This window comes from Sinohyriopsis cumingii, chromosome 1, assembly GCF_028554795.1.
Source record: "Sinohyriopsis cumingii isolate HCF-2022 chromosome 1, ASM2855479v2, whole genome shotgun sequence".
Lineage (NCBI taxonomy): Eukaryota > Metazoa > Mollusca > Bivalvia > Unionida > Unionidae > Sinohyriopsis > Sinohyriopsis cumingii.
This window is the reverse complement of record NC_142961.1, coordinates 107,882,404-107,905,779: the sequence shown is the minus strand read 5'-3', so window position 1 is coordinate 107,905,779 and position 23,376 is coordinate 107,882,404. Positions and strand designations below refer to the sequence as shown.

At 34.8% G+C, this 23,376-nt stretch overlaps 3 protein-coding genes across 3 annotated transcripts in view; 2 read left to right on the top strand and 1 right to left on the bottom strand.

The window, feature by feature from the left end:
• LOC149807553 (uncharacterized) overlaps positions 1 to 5,320 on the bottom strand; it is a 61,988-nt gene extending 56,668 nt beyond the window's left edge. Inside the window, exon 1 of the mRNA XM_089967635.1 lies at positions 5,288 to 5,320. Within this exon, the coding sequence (XP_089823761.1) occupies positions 5,288 to 5,305 (18 nt within the window). The 5' untranslated portion in view covers positions 5,306 to 5,320. The remainder of the gene's footprint in view (positions 1 to 5,287) is intronic.
• A 1,175-nt stretch (positions 5,321 to 6,495) lies between these two features.
• On the top strand, positions 6,496 to 8,355 carry LOC149807552 (complement C1q tumor necrosis factor-related protein 3-like). Its single transcript, XM_089967626.1, has 2 exons — positions 6,496 to 6,776; positions 7,927 to 8,355. The coding sequence occupies exons 1-2, from the start codon at positions 6,563 to 6,565 to the stop codon at positions 8,325 to 8,327; spliced, it is 615 nt and encodes a 204-aa protein (XP_089823752.1). The 5' UTR covers positions 6,496 to 6,562; the 3' UTR covers positions 8,328 to 8,355.
• Positions 8,356 to 8,502: 147 nt separating this feature from the next.
• On the top strand, positions 8,503 to 21,732 carry LOC149807551 (complement C1q-like protein 4). The gene is made up of 4 exons (XM_089967613.1): positions 8,503 to 10,352; positions 17,616 to 17,658; positions 19,924 to 20,138; positions 21,149 to 21,732. The coding sequence occupies exons 2-4, from the start codon at positions 17,630 to 17,632 to the stop codon at positions 21,550 to 21,552; spliced, it is 648 nt and encodes a 215-aa protein (XP_089823739.1). The 5' UTR covers positions 8,503 to 10,352; positions 17,616 to 17,629; the 3' UTR covers positions 21,553 to 21,732.
• Positions 21,733 to 23,376: the final 1,644 nt, after the last annotated feature.

The window sequence follows — 23,376 nt, the reverse complement described above, 5'->3', positions numbered from 1 at the left end:
TTTTCATAAACTGTTTGGGTTTATCTCCTTTCGGTAAGCAAAGTATAATAACTATTCTTTCTTAGATTGAAACCTGTTCTTCGCCAAATGTTTTATTAATTGATCTCAAGATTAATATTTTAAATTCCTTCCTAAACGTTTAAATAGTTTCACGGTGACTTCAGCATGTCTTGGAGATTTGGCATTTGTCATATATTTGAGTACATTAAGTAGTTCATCCATCTGTATTTCTCCTTCCAAAGAATCGGATTGTTTTCTGGGTAGGTTTGGACATTATACTCTCTTAATTAAATACACATCAAACATGTCTATTAGTTCTGAATAAAGTTTACTGTATAAAATAATAATTTCATGAAAAGATTGTTTTCTATCAAATTAAATTTCGTTCTGATTTCTCTATCAAACTAATCGTAATATTTATAAAGTTTACATTTTCTAGGGCACAAACATCTTTGGATGGTTTTTCATCTTTCTTCAATCCACTGCTCTCTACTTCTAACTGCATTCCCTTGTAACTTATTGATTCTTAAATTTTGAAGCGCGGTTCTTCCTTTCATTAATTTCTCTACCATTCGCATACAAATTATGAACTATAATAAACTGCATATATGCCATATTTACAGCATTTATTTCATCAAGATTATTAATAGGTAATACGCATTGCCTATTTAGTCTGTTATTTGTATCCTTCACTTTTGGGGCTTAATCTGGACCTTTTACGATACTTTGATTACATTGTCAGAATCATTTCCCGTATGTAAAGTTATTGCATTCTAGTTCAAGAGTATTACTCGAGTGAACCGACCTTTAACCTGATGTAGTTCAAGAGTATTACTCGAGTGATCCGACCTTTAACCTAATGTAGTTCAAGAGTATTACTCGAGTGATCCGACCTTTAAACTGATGTAGTTCAAAAATATTAATCGAGTGATCCGACCTGTACATGATGCAATTTTTGCCATTTACTAAATTTATTAGATATTCAAAAATGATTTAAAAAAATCTAATTTAGATTGCTTTACTCTGTTATACCAGCGCAATGTGAATCTTCTTAAATGGGATTACTGACCCGATAATGTCAACTATGTAATGATCATAATTATTTTTTGTTTCAAACTTTCTCAAACGTTTGCTTTATTAACATTTACATATGCAATACTAAATGGAAGTCTTTACATAAAATACTAATTGGGTGTTAAATTTTTAAACTGTTTCTTCCAATGTTTCCAATACAATTAGGATCATCTGAATTAGGGCATGTAAGTCAATAAGTGTTTTCCTATTGTTTTCTAAATTTAAGTAAATTCGAAATATATTGCCATCCATCTATGTTAATATATTGCCACCCATCTAAGTTCTTTCATTATGTAATATAAATCCTAAATTGCCATGAAATATTATGCTTACACCTTTTACATTTGATTCACGCGAGATAAAAGTAGATGGGAAATCTAACTTGTTTCAATATATTTATCCTGCTTTCATGTGATGTGTGTGTGTGTCTGTGATTTTGATGTTTAACGTAGTTTTAACAATTTTTCAGTCATATCGCTATGATGTCTGCAATGTGGCAGTTTATAGTGATGTCTAGCATACATGTAGCATGTTGTCCCACACAGTCACATTATCCTGACAAAAGGCCGACAAGTCCTAACACTAACCTCTTAGTGCTGAGCGCCAAGCGAGGCAGCTGTTAGTACCATTTTTGTAAGTCTTGGTATGACTCGGCCAGGAATCGAACCCACGACCTCCCACTTCCGAGGCGGACGCTCTAACTACTAGACCACCATAAAGCGATTATCTTATAAGCATATACTACTATATTTTCTATCTTTAAAGAATTTAAGGCGTCCTGTTTCATAGTAAGCATTACCAATCCTCAAAAGTTTGCAGATGCTTTTACATTGCATAATATTGTTTATCGATTGATAAAAGAACATAACGCATTAATTCAGACAAAGTTATAATGTTCCCTCCCCCCTCCCCTCCCCCCCCCTACACAAATAGATGTAACATGTGAAGGTATGGTTGATATTGTAATTTCGACGTTATTGTTCAGTCTGTTCTTCAGGTTAGAGACATGGAATACTCTGCAATGGTGATTGTATAGCTTCTGTTTTAAAATCAACTTTATCCCTGTCGGTTGGTTCAAGGTTTTTATTATTTATTTTTATGTCCTTAATAAAACATGCCAAGTACTTGGGCTGAGAATTTATAAATTTATGAATTTGATATCTTAACGATGCTCCATATATCACGTTTACTTTGCTATCCATGTGTTTACAAATACAGGGTGATAAATTGTCATGTTTACTATGCATACCATGTGTTTACAGCTGCAGGTTGATAAGTTACACTCACTTCTGAATATATTTGTAAACCTTAAAGGTGTATGTTTATAACTAGCCCCAACAAACTGGAATGTAATGTTCAACAACGGTGACCAAATTAACTTTCCTTTTCAAAGTCTTTACTCTTTATTTGGAGGGTTCAACTATTGCTTGATAATTGCAATCAAGGTTAAGTCAACATGCATCAATATTAAAATCAACAATCAAGGACGTTGCTGTCCATAAATGTGACACTGCAATTTTGATATAACATTGTCATATAAAAGAGAGAGACATTAACAACAGTACAATTTGATGACGTCAATAATAAATAGAACTGCAATCAATTATAAAACAGTCATGAACACAGTAGAAAAGAAAAACGCTAGCGAAAAAGAGAATTCGCCTACAATAGACCAACAATAGGGGATAACTTCTTAAAGATACTGATGAATTCAGCCAGAAATTGAGACATTAAGGCAAATGTACTACAAAGCAAAAAGCTGTAACAGAACGAGTACTTTCTGATAAAGCGATAACTTTTTCCGAAGAAAATATTGATTGAAATGAGTCAAAAACTCCAATTCTAACATACAGCATTGTAATAAATAAGACAGAATGGTCTCCAACTCATTATCAGTACATCATAAGACAAAAAAGCTGTCGAAGTAATGAACACAGATTGGCTATCTGAGTTAAACGTTAAACAGAAAGATGAAAAGAATCAACAAAGAATTTTACAATGACCCAACCGAAGAACATACAAATGTTGTATGACTTATATCAATAATAGTTAATAACATGTGTGAAAAGGGCCAACACTCAGATGAAAACAAAACATAAAAAAAACATCAACAAAAATATTCTCCTGAATTCAAGAGCAGGTATTTATTTTACCTGAATCTAAATGTACGTCAACTATTAAATCCTGGAATATCAATAATTTCTGGAACTGATCACCCCAAGGAGAAAATAAATGTTTAAATATCTCGAATTTCAAAATGACAACCCAAGTCTGAACACACCCCTTTCATCTTCATAACACAGCTGATTTCTTTTTAAAAGTAAAAGCCTCAAAACGTTGCCACATAATTATATTTTGATTTTAAATAATGTAATCTCCATGTACACAAGTATCGCACATGATCAGGGAATAACAATATACGAAGAAGCATTCCGAATTCTATACGCGAAGAAAGAACGAACTTGCCATCTTGTCAAACTGTTGAAACTATTACTTAAACTAAATAACTACGGATTCAGTGGAAAATACCATCTGCATATTAACAGTATTGCAATGAGAACAAAGGTGGCTCACTCGCCAGCAAACATATTTATCGGTAAACTGGAAGTCAGCCTTGTAGCCGCCAATGGCTTCTTGTTATTAGATACATTGAAATGAAGCCACTCAATGGAAAAGAAAATCTAACGATTGTATTAATAAAGTAAACGAATTCTACCAATCTGTCATGTTTTCAGCATAATTTTCAAAACTTAACCTTGAATTTCTTGGATTCAAGAACAGAATAAATAAAATACTATATCATGATGTATAATTATTCTAAACCAAACATTTTAATATCAATACTAGCTCCCACCCTGCTGCTACCCAAAACATTCCATTCAGAACATCGACCTAATGTATTGTCTCAAAGTTAAATTGAACTAATACAGACAAATTCAGGATGATGCCATAGAAAGCCGAAAATGGAACATTGGGACGCCCTTTTACAGCACAAAACAAGGGAAATATTAAAAACCCTATTCATACTGACTTTCCTTCAGATTCCCTTCAGATTTGAAAAGCACTGAGCAACACTGGACTACCACTGAGTCATCCAGAGCACTAACATTCTTTTATCCAAAGAACCAAATCATAGTACAACTGCATACCACAAATTCGGAGAGACATCGTTATCATAGAGAAACTATTCCCACCCATTAATCAAAATGTGCGTGTTTATATAGCGATTAAATATACGAGATATGCAAAAGCACGATAACAACTAGCGCTTTCTCCAGTTTAGTAACGAACAAAAAACTCATAGCAGCACCATTTGATGAGAAACACGATTTTTTTATGTTTATTTGTTTCAATCCTGTAATAGGTGGAGACCGAAAAACTAAACAGGATGATGTATCTGCCTAAATCCGACTGATGTACTAAACACATTTCAAGAGCCCTCACTGCAAAACACTTATCGTCCCTGGCCACCATTTTCGTGTCGTTGTCCTGAATAAAGTAGCGCGCAATTAAAATTGAAACTTCGAAATCATAAGAGCGAACGAAACGTATTGAATTGACGCGCCTCAGAGCTCTCAGTGATATTTGCACAATTCTTGTCACTAACATTTGTAGAACTTTATGTTCAGTTGGCACAATTAGCCTTTATTACCCTAGGTACCATTAAACGCTAATATCTACATATTTTCTGATTCTTAATTGTATAATCACGTTATTTTAACTGTTAGGATTTTACATTGTATAATGGATGTTATCCTGAAAACGTTTTGAGAGTCATCTATCTGTATCACTGCGATAACGTAACACATTTCCTTTGTTTAGGGTAGTTAAATGAACCAGCTGAAAGAACGTTAAACGGAAATATGTTTGGTGCCTAATTGCAATGTATAAGTTAACGTTAACTCCTTTCGTATCGATATCAAAATCACTTGGCCACTTTCTCTTACATGCTGCACCGTGCTTTGCCATGATACTATCCATTATAATGTTTCCTAGACAAAATCAAATTCGCAATGACTCAGTGCACTTCGAACGATATCTGTCTGTCTGTCTGTCTGTCTATCTATCTATCTATCTATCTATCTATCTATATATATATATATATATATATATATATATATATATATATATATATAGAGAGAGAGAGAGAGAGAGAGAGAGAGAGAGAGAGAGAGACATTAGTCTGATTATTATCAGATCTCCAGTGTCTTACCTGCAGATCTGTCAGCATCCGCTTAAGGGTCCATGTCTTGTGACCTGTATCATTACCCAATGGCTAAATTTATCAGTGAGTCGGAATAAGTCTTATATCTTCACATTTTGGAGACTGAGAGGTACGACTGAAAAGCATGTGTGCCGAAAAATTTGATTCACTTTCATATTTCTGAAAGCTGAGTTTTCTATTGGCTACTGCAAAGGTCACCAGAAGATGACCCCTAAGCGGTCGCCGTCAAATCTTCACATATATAGGAGAGATCTTATTTTAATCAGATTGATATATCGATGTGTGTGTGTGGTCCTTATTCCATTACGTGTGCACTACAAATGTTATTTTGAATCCTGTTAAGTTTGAACTTTATCATCATTGTAAATTATTGTTTCTTCAGTCTTGATCATATGGATGAAGATACATATATGATCACGTAATCTGAATCAATTTGCTTCGTTGCAGCCTTCTATACAGTTTAAAATTAATTAAAATATATTCAGATACGTAATAGACTCATTTCCAGGTGATGAACATTTAAGTGAGACAGAAAATGCCCGTGAAAGATTTGTTCAACAAGCGTTTGGCCAGTTTCTCTGACACACTTCACCATCTTTTGTCTTGGTGGTTTCTGCTGTAATCTTTGCTTGTCAAAATCAATCTCTCATAGACCCGGTGCATTTCGAAACACTGTAATTTGCGATATCGATGTGCGTGTGGTCTATTTTCCATCATGCATGCACCACGAATGTTGTGTTTTATATTGCTCCATTTGAACCTTATAAACTATGTACAAAAAATAACATAAAATCAGTGACGATTTCAGTCTGGAACATCGTGATGGATAAAGATACACGTGTGAAAACATGCGCTGAATCAATTAACGTCGTCGTAGTGTTCCATACAGTTTAAAAGTAACTAAAATAAATTCAGTAATATACTCATTTTCCGTTGAGAAATGTCCATGGCACGTATGTTAAGGAATACTACCACTCTCTTCTTCAATAGGTCTCGCCTTGATTTACGGATAGAACATAACTTTGGTGATAAGATAAATTTAAAACCTTTTGACAATATTCGGAAAATAATTTAGTTGGTAAACAACATTATATGCATACGTCATTTGTAATCAACCAATTGTTAGCAAAAACTTTAACACGTCACACTATGCAATCTTAAAATGGTATAAAAAGAACCTCCTACATCCCGACACCATCTAACATAGCGTTATCCTTCTGACGAAGCAGGTTCAGTATACCATTTGTATCGTTCATTATCAGGATGAAACATTTTTTGATCATCATCCTTTTATGCAAAGTAAGTTGTTCCAAAGATGGAGAGACAAGCGGCTATTTATTGGATGGCGCGAGTGATGGTGATATCAACGCTGTCAGGCTTCGTCTTGCGGAAGAGAGAGAACGACGTTTACTATTGGAGAATGACGTGCAACTACTGACTCTAAGATACGCACAGCTGCAGAGAATGATGAATCAAGGTTAGTTTCCAATAACTGCGCACATCCAGTAGTCTGCCTTTCCTTAAAAGAACTAACAATATTCCGTGTTCCTCACGGATTACAATACATACTTACAGTTTTTATACCAACGAGATCTAACATGAAGTTTTTGAACATCTTATTTATGTGTTAGGTGTGGAGGGGATCTATAGCAAAGTGGTCTTCAACTGGTGATTGTTCATAGTTTATTAATTCCGTCTATAAGCACTAGTTATGTTTGCGTCGTTAGAACTTCTTTGCAGACGGTGATCATTTGCAGAGAAGAAAGAAAAATTATTAATCAGATATTTAAGTCTTCTCTTCATCCTAGTAAAATCAAAGGAGATTGTGATGCTTATGACCAACCGGTTTATACCGACAGATATATGTTTCTTATTGGAAGCGAGGATTGTCTTTACAAAGTGATATCATTCAAGTAGTGACTTTATAAAGCCGGGTTTGTTCCTTTCGTCATTTCAGCTCCATTACATACGTATGCAGTTTTTCATCATTATAGTTATGTTGCGAAATGAAATCTTTTGGAATGGAAATATAAATATGTTTAGTCATATCGTTCCTGTACTACACGTACGGAAATTTCACCAGACCCATTTCTCTTGTTGGTTATTTGCATTGTTACCAAGCTTACCACATCATTAATCATTTCGAGATTTGTTATCCATGAGAAATATGAAAATATACACTTGGATACTACCAAATAGCGCCCATCTGCGCGTGAGTATGCGTGCTTAATGTTTAAAATTAATCTAACCTGTTCCTTTTGTTTTTATTGAAATTAAAGTGATATGACTTTGGATTATTTGAAGATATGCTATAGAGTCTAGAATTGCAAATCCCTGCCAGGAGATGGAGAACTGTGGGTGGAAATGTTGTTACGGATGATACATGTATGATCAACAATACAATTTTCCTTAATATTTTAACGTACTTTTTATTTAAATCGTTTCATACTAAATTATTCTTCGAATTAAATATTCCCATAAAGAATGTTGCCACTTTCTGTTAAAGCGCCCCATGTAGAGAGTCAGTATACATTTTATTTCATACGTATGGCTTTTAGAGTCCTTCCTTACGAATGCTGTCGTATTATGAAGAAGTTATAGAGATTTTCATTTCTTTGTATTTTCAGCTATGTCTCCAGTTGGATTTGTTGCAAAGCTTTCTAATCACACGACTATCCAAAATGGCGAAGTTCTGAAGCTAGACAAAGTGGACATGAATGAGGGAAATGGTTACAACCCCGCCCTCGGTGTATTCCGTGCTCCTCTAAGGGGCATGTACATGCTTTCTATCACCGCGATGACTCGGGAAGGTTATCCAGTGCATATCGTTTTAATGAATGGCGACAAAGAACTGACACGTCTTTACGCAGGGGACGTTGTTAGTGGTCGAATGGTTGGGGCGCTGTCAGTTCCTGCAGTTCTGTCTGAAAATGATAATATATTCATCAAAGCTTTTTTATCGCAGGCAGGAGTTTATGGACATCATTTTACGTCTTTTACTGGTGTACTTATTCAACGAATGGCTTAATAAATCCTGGTTTATAATCAACCTTAAAGGTTGGAGTTTATCTAAATTTATATGTGCAATTGAGCAACGTTTTTGTTTCCCGTACTATAAATACATTTCACTTCAAATTTCGCCCAAAACATTTATATCATAATAAATAGTTAACAAATATGAAAAGAAACTTCATATTTTAGTTAAATTAGAATTCGGATAACTTTCATTGTGTCGCAGAATAGAAATCGAGTGGGTTTTTGGACTAAATGAATAAGACAAACACAATGTGAGAAAGATGGAAATTTATGAAATGAATTAATAAAGATAAATATATGATGTAAAAATACAATGATTCTCTCACGCTCTCAACATACGATTGACTCAGATCACTCTACACAACATTCACACATTGAAAATAGACCAAAATATTAAATCAATATGAAGTACAGATCCAAGAAACCTCATGGACTGCAGATACGCTTCAAACAGTATTTTACACCATAAGAGAGATTCACATAATCTAGAATATGAACTCTTATTAAGATTCAAAATAATCTTATGAACACAACTAAGATTCAAACTAATCTTATGAACTCAACTAAGATTCAAAATAATCTTCTGAACACAACAAAGATTCAAAATGATCTTCTGAACACAACGAAGATTCAAAATGATCTTATGAATATAAAAATGCAATTGGAACAACAATTGATCCAAACGTATGCTTCTAGACCCCTTGTACAGTCGCACGATTCCTTGGGTTGGCCCACACTCTTATTGTCCGCTCGCACCCTTTATGGATCCATCAAATGTACAGACAGCATACAGCACCCTTTTTAGTTTGCTACGTCTACGTCCGTGGCACAGACATACGTACATACATACGTATCGACAGCACGCAGCCTTAAATACTCTGGAAACTCTAGACAGCTCTAAACAACTTTAGACAACTTCATACAGCTCTAGTCATATTCACAGTCATAATCACAGTGACAGTCACAGTCACAGCGACAGACACAATCAGAGCGACAGACATAATCAGAATCATGGCCACAATCACAGCGACAGACACAATCAGCTATAATAAAACCAAATTGGTCATAATACTAGTTTCTGTATAATCTCTAGATATATTATAATACTTTAACCTCTAATAGTGACTTGTAATTCAAAGTTCAAATCTGTGTTGTAATAAATGCATTATTACGCGATAAGACATTACAAACCGAATAAGCTTCGCATATCAAATGAAAATGTAAATTTAACACTTACCCCTATGGCTGGAGAACAATGGAGAGCGTACACTCCTTGACGTGATCCAGAACGACCAGTGTCGGTGTTAGAAATTGATCTTGCTTAAATCCATAGGAGTGTGAGCAAAAGTCAGGGTAAAATGCACGTGCATATCATGTTAGTAATGTTACTTCGTCACAAGTAATTTCTGGCGAGGTACATGTTAATGCAGTCGCTTACCTGGAAAAAACACGTATTTACCCTAGATAACGTTGTACGCATGTACAACGAGAAATAGTCAAATAGTTCTAAGGCAAAACCAAGTTATTTCTTTGCATAATTCTGTGACATATTGTCCTCACCCTCCACAGCTAAACGTTAATATAATTATTAGTCTATCGCTATAATTGATTAACCACTATACCAGTAGGCACACGCGACTTTTTAATGGGCATGTTGGTTGACCTATTTTGACCAGTGCGTAATCTCACTCAGCCAGAATCTCGTGTGACTGAGATAGTTCTATTCCAAGCCAGAATATGCTTAAGGTCTGCACAAGTAACTGATACCAATATATTTTAATTATTTCGTTGTACTCTCTTGTCTCCTCTGTCAGAAGAATGGACTGCCTATATTGTAAAGTCGTATACACTATTTGTGCATAGGCGATAAAGGTATACATTTATTTTGTATACTTTGGAAGTGGCAGAATATACTGGTGCAGAAGCGTTTAGTGCTAGGCTCGTGTAACTAGATTCTCGCGTGTATCGGAGACGTTTAACTTCTAGAGATTCTTTGCATTTTGCGCCTGGAATGGGGGTAGGAAACACATTTTTTAACTTACTTCTCAAAATTCCAAACACGTTTGCTTCCGGGTGATTTTCATTTATGCGGATACATAGATGTATAAAAGATGTTATTTTCAATTTGCTGTTTCGCTCACACATGTTTAGAAAAAAAAAATTGGACTTCTTTCTTGGCGAATCGGATCCATGATTTTCGTGTCCTGGACACTTTTTACTCCAAATCTAAAATTTATTCCACTTTGTGCAAAGGTTAACCTGACTTTGTGTAGTTCGTACCCATCTGCTTTAGATCTCAGGCCAAAATGTTTAAAATGGTTCTGATAACCGGTAACTTTTGTCCTAAAGAAATAGGGTCTCAAAAATTCGGTCTTTCCCGCTGTATTTTGTAAAGCGAGTAAACAATATTTCATTATTTGGTATCATTGTAGAGCTACATCTGTTAACTTACCTTTAATACCGCGCACTTTGGTGTATCATAAACAATTTAAACGGTACAGAGCTCGGAAGTGGAGTAGGACCTCAACACGCATCAAGTTGGCACGCAGGCTTAATGTGCTAAATCTTTTTATCCCCGAACTTTATCACAAATTGTCAAGGAATAGGTATCGCTGTAATTTTGGGTCAATATAAATGCACCGATGATAAGAAGGCAAGGAATTTCAAATTTAGTGATGTCATCGATGTTTAGTCAAGTAAGTGGCTGGCGTAATTCTGTATAACTGATTGCCATCGATACTGTGTCTCTTCCATACCTGTACTCGAATGGGGATGTTGATGAATTGGTTGATTAAAGTCCTATTCTGTAGGAAGAGTCCACAAATTCATTTCCCATATAATTTAATTATATATATATATATATATATATATATATATATATATATATATATATATATATATATATATATATGATTTCTTCATTAGATTGACATGCAAAATCACACATACTTCCACTCATTAGAGTGGGAGAATTGTTACAGGTATAACAAAAAGGTGAGTCTCATTAGATTTGTGCTCCTCGTACTGCTAAAGACAGTGATACCTAGACTGTACCTAGTAACATAGCATCGCACCAAGAGTCCATATGCAATGATTCCCATAGAACTTTATATATATATATATATATATATATATATATATATATATATATATATATATATATATATATTTTCTGAATTGCTCCATCAGACTGGCATACAACATAAAAACATCACACATGCTTACACTCATTAGGGTTAGAGTATTTGTGCAGTATTGAAGAAAGATGCTGCTAAATAGAGGGATACCTGGTCTGTGCCTAGTAAAATAACATCGAACCAAGAATCCGTATGCAATTTAGACAGTATGAAATTAAATACCGGATATTAATGTTAAATTAAATATTTGGTTGGCGACTATAGCACAAAGACTGAAGTTATGAAATGTATAATGACAAGTATTGAACATATTTACTAACCAGTGTGTGCATCTCAAACTATTTAGTACTCTCTTTTGTATTTTTCCCCACACCCTCCAGTATACTGGTTACCTGGCTGTAAATAATTTAGTGGTCCGATACCGATAATTTGTTACCTTTCTCAAAGGACTAATGCATATTGGAACTTGAATAAAACAATTTTATTGTATGAGTTTGTAAATAAAGAACATTTCACCCCATTGTGAAGTAAGCCATGTAGTTCATGCTTGTCGATCACATCTCTTCCATATGAAACTGTCGTATGTTCACAGTGAAGAATTTGCAAACAATTTAACTGTTGTACACAAAGGCAAGGACACAGTAAGACGACGTATTAGATTTGGGTAAAAACCAAATAGTTTAGTCAACATGGCATATACTGGTTCTAAATACAGTGGTTGGCTATTCGCGCGTGAAACTCTACTTGACCTAGCACAGCATGTTCTTTAGAAGATAGGTACAATAAATGTTATAATAACTCGATAAATAACTTAATGACGCACAGATCATCCGGCACACATCTTAACTACACTAGCTGTAATACAAATTGGCTCTCCGAATGTGAATTATACAAACATTATCTCTTGGTAATCTATATAAAATGCTACTTCCTAAAAGTATCATGAAAGGAGCAAACCGTATTTTCCCTGTATTTTGCATCTGTTTTTGCAGAAGCTGCAGTGCAACATGATACAAAATGGCAACGTAATATAAACTTTACATACATTCAACCTACTCCTGACAATATCTCAGTTGACATACAATGTTGAAAAGCGATTAATTTGTCTTATGCCCCACATAATGATCAAAGTACATATGAATGTCATTAAGGGACATTAAATTAAATCATGTAAAGAGCTGTCTTGTAATTACTTTAAATGTAAAGATCTGTCTTGTGATCACTTTAAATGTAAAGATCTGTCTTGTGATTACTTTAAATGTAAAGATCTGTCTTGTGATTACTTTAAATATAAAGATCTGTCTTGTAATTACTTTAAATGTAAAGATCTGTCTTGTAATTACTTTAAATGTAAAGATCTGTCTTGCAATTACTTTAAATGTAAAGATCTGTCTTGTAATTACTTTAAATGTAAAGATCTGTCTTATAATTACTTTAAATGTAAAGATCTGTTTTGTAATTACTTTAAATGTAAAGATCTGTTTTGTAATTACTTTAAATGGAAAGATCTGTCTTGTGATTACTTTAAATGTAACGATCTGTCTTGTAATTACTTTAAATGTAAAGATCTGTCTTGTAATTACTTTAAATGTAAAGATCTGTCTTATAATTACTTTCACTTTGGTTACCTCTTTCATTCACATACCTATGATCGGGCATGTCGGTTCTGAGACACTATTTGTTAATTTATATTCAACTTACTCAGGTCATGTGTTCGTCATAAACAAATTTTATGTGATGAATTAATCAGTTATATCTCTGCTAGCCTTAGAAAGACAGGTATTAAATTAATCAAAAACGCTTCATTAATTCTTTACGAATGTAACACAAATGATTTTATTTATCACGCGGAAACCAAAGAGAATGACTGATCATATCAACCTTTAATAAATTGCAGTAATTGAAGTTAGAAACTCAGTTTGACACTTCAAAATTTGTTTTAACTTTGCATCATCATGTGGTGACTCATGTATATGGAGAGACGTACTATTTGTGTGCAAATCTGGTTATGTTTTGACTGCTTGTGTCTGGTGAATGATAAGCTGTTGAACCTTCCTAAGGACGCTTAATCACAACGTTCAGGACCTTTTAAGAAGCCTTTCAACGATTAAGACTTTCTTGAAGATCGGCCGAAAGATGTGGTCTCGAATCTCACATGTTAACACGGACGGATAATTCTAAACTGCCGACTCACGTACTGTGGAACAGCAGGCAGCCGAGCTTCTACAAGTTCACAAGTGTTCTTAGATAACTTTACTGTCAAGTTGAAATGATTGACCGATGGAATGGAAGGATGACAGATTAGGATGAGAAGATTTTCACATTTGTGCATATTTCGTGAACTCTGCACTATATCAGAACGTGTGATTAATATATTATCAATTTTCATTGGACATGACATAGAAAGAGAAGCGTGTACAGCGATTGCATGAAACGGCAACATTCATGTACAGACTGGTGGACAGGTGTTTCGACGGGCAATGATTTTTAAAATACCCACGAAGCCGGAGAAGAAAATAATCAGTTATCATGATAATCAGCAAATACTATTATACCTTATTTTACGGAAAGATTTTAAGACCTATTATTTATTTTTCCAAACCTGTACTGGATTGGTTTACGAGTGAGTAGCAATTGTTTAAATACCGTTTCTTATCGGGAACCAACTCCCCGCCTCACCTCCCTAACAGAACGTTATTCATCCTAACTGGCTAACAATTGTAGAAGTCTTATCAGTTTGGATCATGAATTATGTTGCGGTAGTCCTTCCATGTCGTGTTAGTCACAAATTTGTCTTAAACATCAACTAACAGAGAAAACAGAACCCGAACGTTTTGGTACGACCATGGTAATGAATTACTGGCAATTGCACTGCTTGCTTTAGAAGGTGTGTGTGTGTGTGTGTGTGTGTGTGGGTGCAATGGTCAGCTTTTATTTCAAAGACACTGAGCATATATTATCAAAAGAGCACAAAACAGCGCTCTACGTAATCAGTCAGAACATATCATCCTAACTGACTTTCCAAACATGTCTTGCCCTCTAAATAATATCGTAATGTTGACCTTAATGTTTCTGCTTGTACAGATGTGGTCTTCTTTGTCAATTGATTGTTATTTATTATTTCTATATATGTTCCGAATAAAGCACATGCATTGACGTTTTGACTCTTACGTTTGAACTGGATGCCTTGAGTATTATCACTTGTTTTGTGTACGTTGCTCTTAATTTGTTAGAAGCTGCATAATGATACATTATTTCACTTCTTAATATGTTTTAAATGATATTTGAGGACGGTAAATGGTTTGCTTTTACTTGAATCACCAACGAACAGAAACATAAAATTTAAAAAGACGATCAAAATAACAGGTAATTTTAGTTTATATTATTAAAAAATGCATAGTTTAGGCTTAGTTTTCTCTGTAATAGTAACATATTCTGAACGAAATAAATGTCCAGCTTTGAGTATATGCTTTGAACAGAAAACAAGTTAAAAATGCATATGAATTTGATACATCACATATATTGCAGTAACCTTAAGAACTTTAACTTTTCTATTGATAATTGAAAGTGCAATTTTCAATGTTGTTTAAAATATCAAAATAACTACGCAAATATGTTTTAAAATCTTTTACTCGTTTATATGCATTCAACATAGCAACAAACTTACCATTAAATTGCATTAAAAGAGACAGTAAAGTTAGGAAATATTTGTAATATTTTGCTTGACATAGTTAGATCTCTAAACTTTTGATGGAGAAACGGCATCCAAACCACAAGAGATAACTAACTTGCTTGCCAGATACTTTAAATACCTATAGACACAGAAAATGCTTTATTCTCTAGCCTTATAATGAATCAATAAACCGCTCTTAAACATTCCGTTTTTAAATGTACAAAACGAGCATAAAGATATGGATGTCGAAACTGATGGGAATTATTACAAATCTATGCAATGAGATACTAAACTAATGCATACCATTTGACTGGAAAGTTGGCAGAATTGTTCCAGTCTACAAAGGCGTAAAAAGTTGTACATGTGACCCTGACTAGCTGTATTGTTACCACCTGGTTTTACCAACTGTTTTTAATATATTTCTCGTTTAGACTTAATAGATGGTACAATACAAAATGCCATATTTTAATAGTCAACATCATGGCTTCCAAAAGGGATTGAGTTGCATAACGGCATCGTTTAACTTTTACATTAGGCTATCTTCGCTAAACCGGAATTAGTTTCAAAGACTATGATGCATTGTTGGACATAAGGAAGGCGTTTGACACTATATGGCAAGAGGGCCTTTAGATCAAGCTTGCCTTATGGGAAACTTATGACAAACGCATCCTTGTAATTGTGAAATCATACTCTAATATCTATAGCATAGTAACCATAAATGGCACTAGATCTGAGCCTATATCAATCAGGCAAGGTGTTCGCCAAGGCAGAGTGCTTTTCACGCGTCTTCACATGGTATTCATCAATGATATGTTAAAGTTTTGGGAGATCCCAAATCAGTAATAACCGTAGGATCAATTTCTTATGGAAACCATGCGTTAGCTGATATCACCATTATAATAACACCCACACACTTGCCAGCAAAATTCGATAGCGCCCACTTGTGCTCAGTGAACTGGAATATTTAAATCAACGAACATAATAGTTGCATTGACATATTCAAGCATAAGCGGCAAAGGAGAGACTGCAGTTTCAAGTGGAAAATTGTCCCAAACTTTATTCCGATTTCCCAAACTACCGGACACGATGGAATCGCTATAATCTCTGACATGAGCGGCGCAGCAAATGTTGAAACGTCATGTGCAAGAGGAAGATCATTGATGTATTCCCTTTTTGGGATTGGGAAAACGGAATGTAAATTTAAACCCTGAATCACTGCAAGTTTATTCAGTACAATTCTTATTCCAACAGCGCTTTATTTTTTCCAGGTTCCGTCAAACATTCGATTGAAAGACATTAAAAGTTTAGAAGCATTTCAGCATCTATATGTTAAGCACATTCAATATTTCTTACGCAAGACCATGTCTTCAATGAGCGAAATCATGCTTGTACTGAAAGTTGTAAACGAAAAATGTGTTTCCTTTGCAGTGTAAGTTATATGCCTGAGAATACGTTGTCTAAAGGAATATGTTTTAGTGAGATTGTATACCTTTTTTGCAGCAGTGTCCGTATTAAACAAATTTGATTTATATATAATTCTGCACAAGTACGACTTCAAAAACTTTATTTATATTTCTGTACAAAATAAGACATCCCGGCAAAGAAGGAATGGAAGCACATTGTATGACACACCATAAATAAATATGAGAAAAATCGCTGCAAGCACATATTCTTTACCGATATATCATTTCAAAGACTCAAAATATGCAGAATTTTATTAAACCCACCATTTAGTGCAGATACCTAGGTCAAACAAAGAACTTATACCAGTCAAAATTTTAACCAGGTTTCCGGTCACTCCATGCAATATAATACATCATAAAAGTCAACATTGCAATACCTCGTTAGCTAATTGTATTTCTCATCTGCATAACCTTTGTTAAAAACACAAAGAGTGAGAAATCTAATTTGGTCGCATGTTATCAATAATTTTGATATTGTTCTTGATGTATATCTTCATAATATATATGACGAAGAATTTGTTCAGCACTTGCTAGAGAAGGAATTCCAATACACATGTGGACGGAAGGACCCCGAAGTCTACAGAAAATGTATGATGTCCGCTGCAACAGTTTTTGCAGGAAGCCTAAGCAAAACTATAAGTTAAAATTTAAATATTTTCCATTGTTTGGTATTTTTGATGGATAACTAACAAAGCAAAAAACATAAATGAATGAAGTCAAAAATATCACTCTGGGTTACTTCGCAGATAACATGACTGCACAGCTTTGATTACGTCGTCATATAACGGTTCATATATTTGATGTAAAATCTATCCTTGTTCTCAAATTGGATAATTGTCTTGTCTATCTCATACATTATAATGAGTTAGAGTATATATGAGTGACCCATCTACCCCTACCAAAAACTATCAAGATTTCACATACAGAATGGTTTTCTATTTATATATGTATGGGTTTGCAATTTCTATATGTAAATTGTACTTCATATCCTTGTCTTTCTCATACAGGAGGAATAAAATGGATGATGGATGTTGATCATCTACACATAAGGTAAATACAAATATCATTCAAACGATGTTGTAAATTAAAAGCCAGACTTGTACAAAAATGCATTGTGTGCAAATGCATAATTTTATATCATTTTCGACAATTAGCTTGAAACTGCGTTTTTAGCCATAATGTCTATCGGCCACAAAAATAGGTAACCTCTGGCCTCTCAATAGTCACTTTTCTTTTGTACAAGCTGTCATGTTTAAGATTCAAATACATGTCTAGCAACCAGCGAGAAACCTCTTTTATCTGTACGATTTTCACTTGAATCTGACTTAGGGCCAAAAGCAACCAATTCCAAAACTTGCCATTATATCAAGATTATTTTACTCCCCATGTGTGTGCAACTGCAGACTGGCATATCATATTTACTTCTGAAAATATTTGAAGACCATGAAATTTTGTTCTATTTTTAATTAAAACCAACGAATCAGATTGGGGTGGCACTGAATCAAAACGAACATGTCAGTTAGGGCAATAATCGATATCACAGAAAAACTGAAAAAACGGCAGTGAAAAACCGGTGCGATACTAGTCCAAATGCTTTCGTAATCTACAGATTCCTGTTTCATGGGCACAAAGGTACAAAATAACACTTATACGAAAGACATTGAAGAAAACACAACAAAAAACGACGCTAAATGATTTTACTTTTAAGTTCTGGCACGGCAAAAGAACCTAAAAGAACCGGTTGACTACAACAAGTTATTTTAGCCTCTCTTGACTTATTAGAAGTTAAACGTACTAACACACTCAACATCGTGCAACGATTATTTTGTAATTAATTTACCTATTTACATTAAACACAAGGTACACATTGTATAGTACGTGCTTGCCTTTTTTTGTTTTGTTATATTTTCGTTTGTGCAATTGTTTTGTTGTGGTTTTGTGTCCTTGATACATTAATCTGTAGTTTCCGAAGGCAGTTCTGCTGGTTTCACACCAGTTTTCCATTGTTGTTTGTCAGTTTAACTGTCACACACCCCCGCACACACACGCACGCACACACAAACACACACACACACACACACACACACACACACACATATATATATATATATATATATATATATATATATATATATATATATATATATATATATATATATATATATATATATATATATATATATATCTGTGTGTGTGTCTGTATGTGTTGTGCATTTTCCATCGCAAATGCGCTAACGAATTTTGTTTCAGATGAATTCTGCTAGTTATGTGTGTGTGTGATTTGGAGTTTTAACGTAGGTTTAACAGTTTTTAAGTAATATTGCAAACAAGTATGCAATGTGACACTTTATAGAGCTGTTGTTGTTGTTGCAGAGTTTAACGCCATTTTTCTGCATAAGATAGGCTATATATGGCGGCTAGTATTAATGGTGGAGGAAGAACCCGGGAAAACTCCCGGAAAGAACCACCGACCCACGAGAAGCTTCTGACAGGCTTTCTCACATACCTACATTGGCCGAATCTGACACTCGAACCCACGCAGAACGAGGTGAGATGGCAGTGATCCGTAACGGAGAGCGCTTTAGACCACTCGGCTACTCGGGGCCATTATAAAAATGTATAGCACTGGGACATCATGCCACAGACATGTAGCATTATATCCCACCTAGTCACATTATCCTGACACCAGGCCAGCTAGTCCTAGCACTAACCTCTTAATGCTGAGAGCCTGGCGAGGCAGCTGCAAGTATTTTTTTTATAAGTTGTTAGCACGACTCCGCCGAGGTTCGAACCGGCGACCTCCCGAATTCGAGGCGGACGCTCTAACCACATGGCCACGGGAACCGTCACATCTGCTAGGTATCAGCTTTGTAAAAAACAAAGTATAGTCCCTTTCAGATTTGAAAATATTTAGAAATAGATATATACACTACAACCTGCGCTGAGGTAGTCTGCGTCGTTGCAACCTTCTATGAAGTTTCAAATTTATTTTAGTCTATCAATATACATAATAGACTCATTGAGAGGTGATAATCATTTTGGTTAAGCAGACGCAAATGTCGTTGAAAAGTTTGTTCCGGAAAACGGACTACTACCGCTTTTCTTGAATTACAAACGTGTGAAACTCGCACAACAATTAAGTCAGCAATTAACGTTCATACGTCATTTGAAATCTACCAATTGCTATTCAAATGCTTTTACACATGCGCATACACAACTGGTATAAAAAGCTCCCCCTTTTACACAGCCGAATAGCTGGATCTTAACGTTTTGGTAAAGCATTTTCAGTTTACGAGCTTTATCGTTTATTTTTAGGATGAAACATTTCTTGATCGTCATCCTTTTATGCAAAGTAAGTTGTTCTAAAGATGGAGAGACAAGCGGCTATTTGCTGGACAGAGCGAGTAATGGTGATATCAACGCTGTCAGGCTTCGTCTAGCAGAAGAGAGAGAACGACGTTTACTATTGGAGAATGACGTGCAACTACTGACTCTAAGATATGCACAGCTACAGAGAATGACGAATCAAGGTTAGTCTCCAATAACTTCACACACTGATTAGTCTGCCTTTCCTTGAAACACCACTAAGACTTTTCCGAGCTCCTTGTGGGTTCTTGTTACTTCTTCAAGCCTTAAAATCAGTGAAATCCGACATAATGTTTTGAACACTATTTATGTGTTAGGTCGGGAGAGGATCTATAGAGAACCGTTTTCGTCACTTTCTCATTTTCACTAAATCGGTTCTGTTTTTTTCATTGTTTTGATTTTCACACATAAGCACTAGTCAGTTTGAGTCATTAGAACTTTCTTCCAGAAGACAATCAATTGCAGAGATCAAAGACACAGTAGTATTGATATCTATCTTTTTTTAAAAGAGTGAAATCATAGAAAAGTATGCCGTTTCTGGCCACCGCGTACATACCCACATATGTACTTTTCGTTTTGGGAAAGAGGCTTATAGCATGAAAACTGTATCATTCAAATGGTGTTTTTCACTACATTGGCTTTGTATTTTGCTATTGCTTTTATGTAATCATTAAGTGATGTGGTATTCAGAAGGAAACGTACAAGTATGCGTCGACAATAACAAATAGTATACGTGCGTTTTGTTGCTCAAATTATCAAACTTTTCTTTAAAATTAATGTGATATGACCTTAGATAACAATGAAGATGTATTACAGAGCTTACAATCTCAATCCACATCCAGTAGACAGAGAGGTGAAGGTGTAGATGCGGGCAAGGATAATACATATCAATCAGCAGCAAGGTTTTGCTGCTGCTTTCTAACCTGGATATTGTTTGTAAATCTTCTCATATAAGTTACTTCTTCTAATTAGATATTCGTATGAAGAGTGTTACCACTTTATATTAAAATGACTCATGTTGAGAGTCAGTATTTTCTACTTTGGCTTCTCTCAATTTAATATTCTTTCCTGTGTAAGTATAGCTCAATACCTCTTTCCTTACAACTGTAATGTCCAGATATATGTACGTAGTATGAAACGGAAGTGCCATAAAGGATTTTTTTCATATTTTCAGCTATGTCTCCAGTTGGATTTATTGCAAAGCTTTCTGACCACACGACCATCCAAAATGGTGAAGTTCTGAAGCTAGACAAAGTAGACATGAATGAGGGAAATGGTTACGACCCTGCCCTAGGTGTTTTCCGTGCTCCTGTAAAGGGCATGTACATGATTTCTGTCACCGTGATGACACGGGGAGGAGGTTTCCCAGTGCATATCACCTTAATGAATGGTGACAAAGAACTAACACGTCTTTTTTCGGGGGACATTGCTAGTGGTCGAATGGTTGGGGCGCTGTCAATTCCTGCAATTCTGTCTGAAAATGACAATATATTCATCAAAGCTTTTCTAATGCATGCAGGGTTTTACGGACACTTCTTTACGTCCTTTTCTGGGATGCTCATTCAAAGAATGGCTTAACAAATCAAGGTGCATACTTCCCTTGAAATGTAGTAGTTTGTAGAGGTTAACAAGTGCTTTTTGATAAACTTTTCTTTCCAATACGATAGCTAAGATTTTGCTTCCAATTACATCCAAAATATCCTATTGTGATTATTTACTATTTATTAATATGAAAATAAACTCCACGTTTTAGGTAAATTAGAATTTGTAGCACATTCATTGAGTTTGAGACAAATGTACACATTGAAAATGACATTTGTGATAACCTAAAGAGGTTGTTGTTTTACTTCAAATGGAGCATGGATTCATCTTTTCGGCATGAATTTATTCTTACAAAGCCTATTTTAGATTGCATTTATTTAACGCGAGAGGCAATTAGTATCCTTCTCCATCCACAACTCAGCATTAGTATAATTACTAACTCGTAATCTATCTGATTCGAAATTCTTATCTTTTAAGATCATTGTTAAAGTGGGAGAGAAAGCATAATGAACAGCCAAAATTAGAATGCAATCATGTGAATGATAATATACAGGAATACTAAAGGTCATTTAAGCAGCATCAGTGATGTTTCCTTTGAAAAGTTCCCCTAATTGACCATGCAGTCATAAGCTCCTGAGGAACGCATATATTCGTGATATCAAATATTTTACTTTGAAAAAAGTGAACTAAATTGTAAATATGAAAACGCATATTTTTAAATTGAAATATAAATTTGCTTAATTTTTATATACATACAACATCATATTTGAAAATGTATGTTGTAAGGATTTTATATTTTTATAAGGTTGTTAAAGGGTGCTCGAACCCACAATAAGTAGATATGATGAGTTACAGTATCTTTATACTACGAATTTGGACAGTAGTAATGTGGGATACCATACGGCAAATGAGAATATATAAGGTAAACAGCCTGGGAACGTGTAGGGACAATGGGAATTTAACATGGGGAATTTTAACAAGTGATGGATATAGAGGCACAAAAGGTATTGGGACTGTATAGGGACAATAAGAATGGAACTGGTGGGCTGACGTCATGGTACTGGTTATTGGCAACAATGTTGCAAGTGGCTGCCCTGAACACGTGCTATCTTACTTAGACACATGTATAACACTAAAACACTTGTTTTAGGCAAGAACTCAAATCTTTTCGGAGCATATCAGTGGCCCTGAAAAGATCCTTTGTTTTTTGTCTTCTTTTAGTGTCTCCTTTTCATCCACCAAATTTATTATTGCTGTTGTCTTCTTCATTTTTCGTCTTTTTCCTAATCCTGTTTTTCCTTTATCTCTTCCTCTTTCTTTCTCGTCTCAATCTCCTGTTCCTTTTCTATCTTTTCATTCCATTTCCCCATTCTTATTCTATCCTCTTCATCCTCCTTCTCCTCCTTTTCTTCTTTAATCAGCAGCTCTCTTAACATATCCCTAAAAAGGTCGAGAGCCAATATAGCGTCTAGGGTTAATGAAAGTCATAGGTCACTATATCGTGTAGGGGAATTTAACATGAGGAAATTGAATAGGCCACTATAGCGTCAAGGGGAATTGAACATGGAAAATGTAATATGTCACACTGGCGTCAAGATGAATTGATCATGGGAGTATTGGGTTTGTATAGTGGTTATGTGTTAGCTTAAAATTTAAGAGAAGGAGACAAATCTCACAAAATAGAGTAACTCTTACATTGCCATAAAACTATGTGGAAAAACGCAAGTATATATTTATAGTCACCACTGCTAAGTAATTCCTTTGGAAAAATCTAGCATTTATTTTTAGCTACAACTTGTGGGAAATTTCTTTGGAAAACCCACTATATGTATGGCCTCAATTTGTCTGACGTTCCTGTTT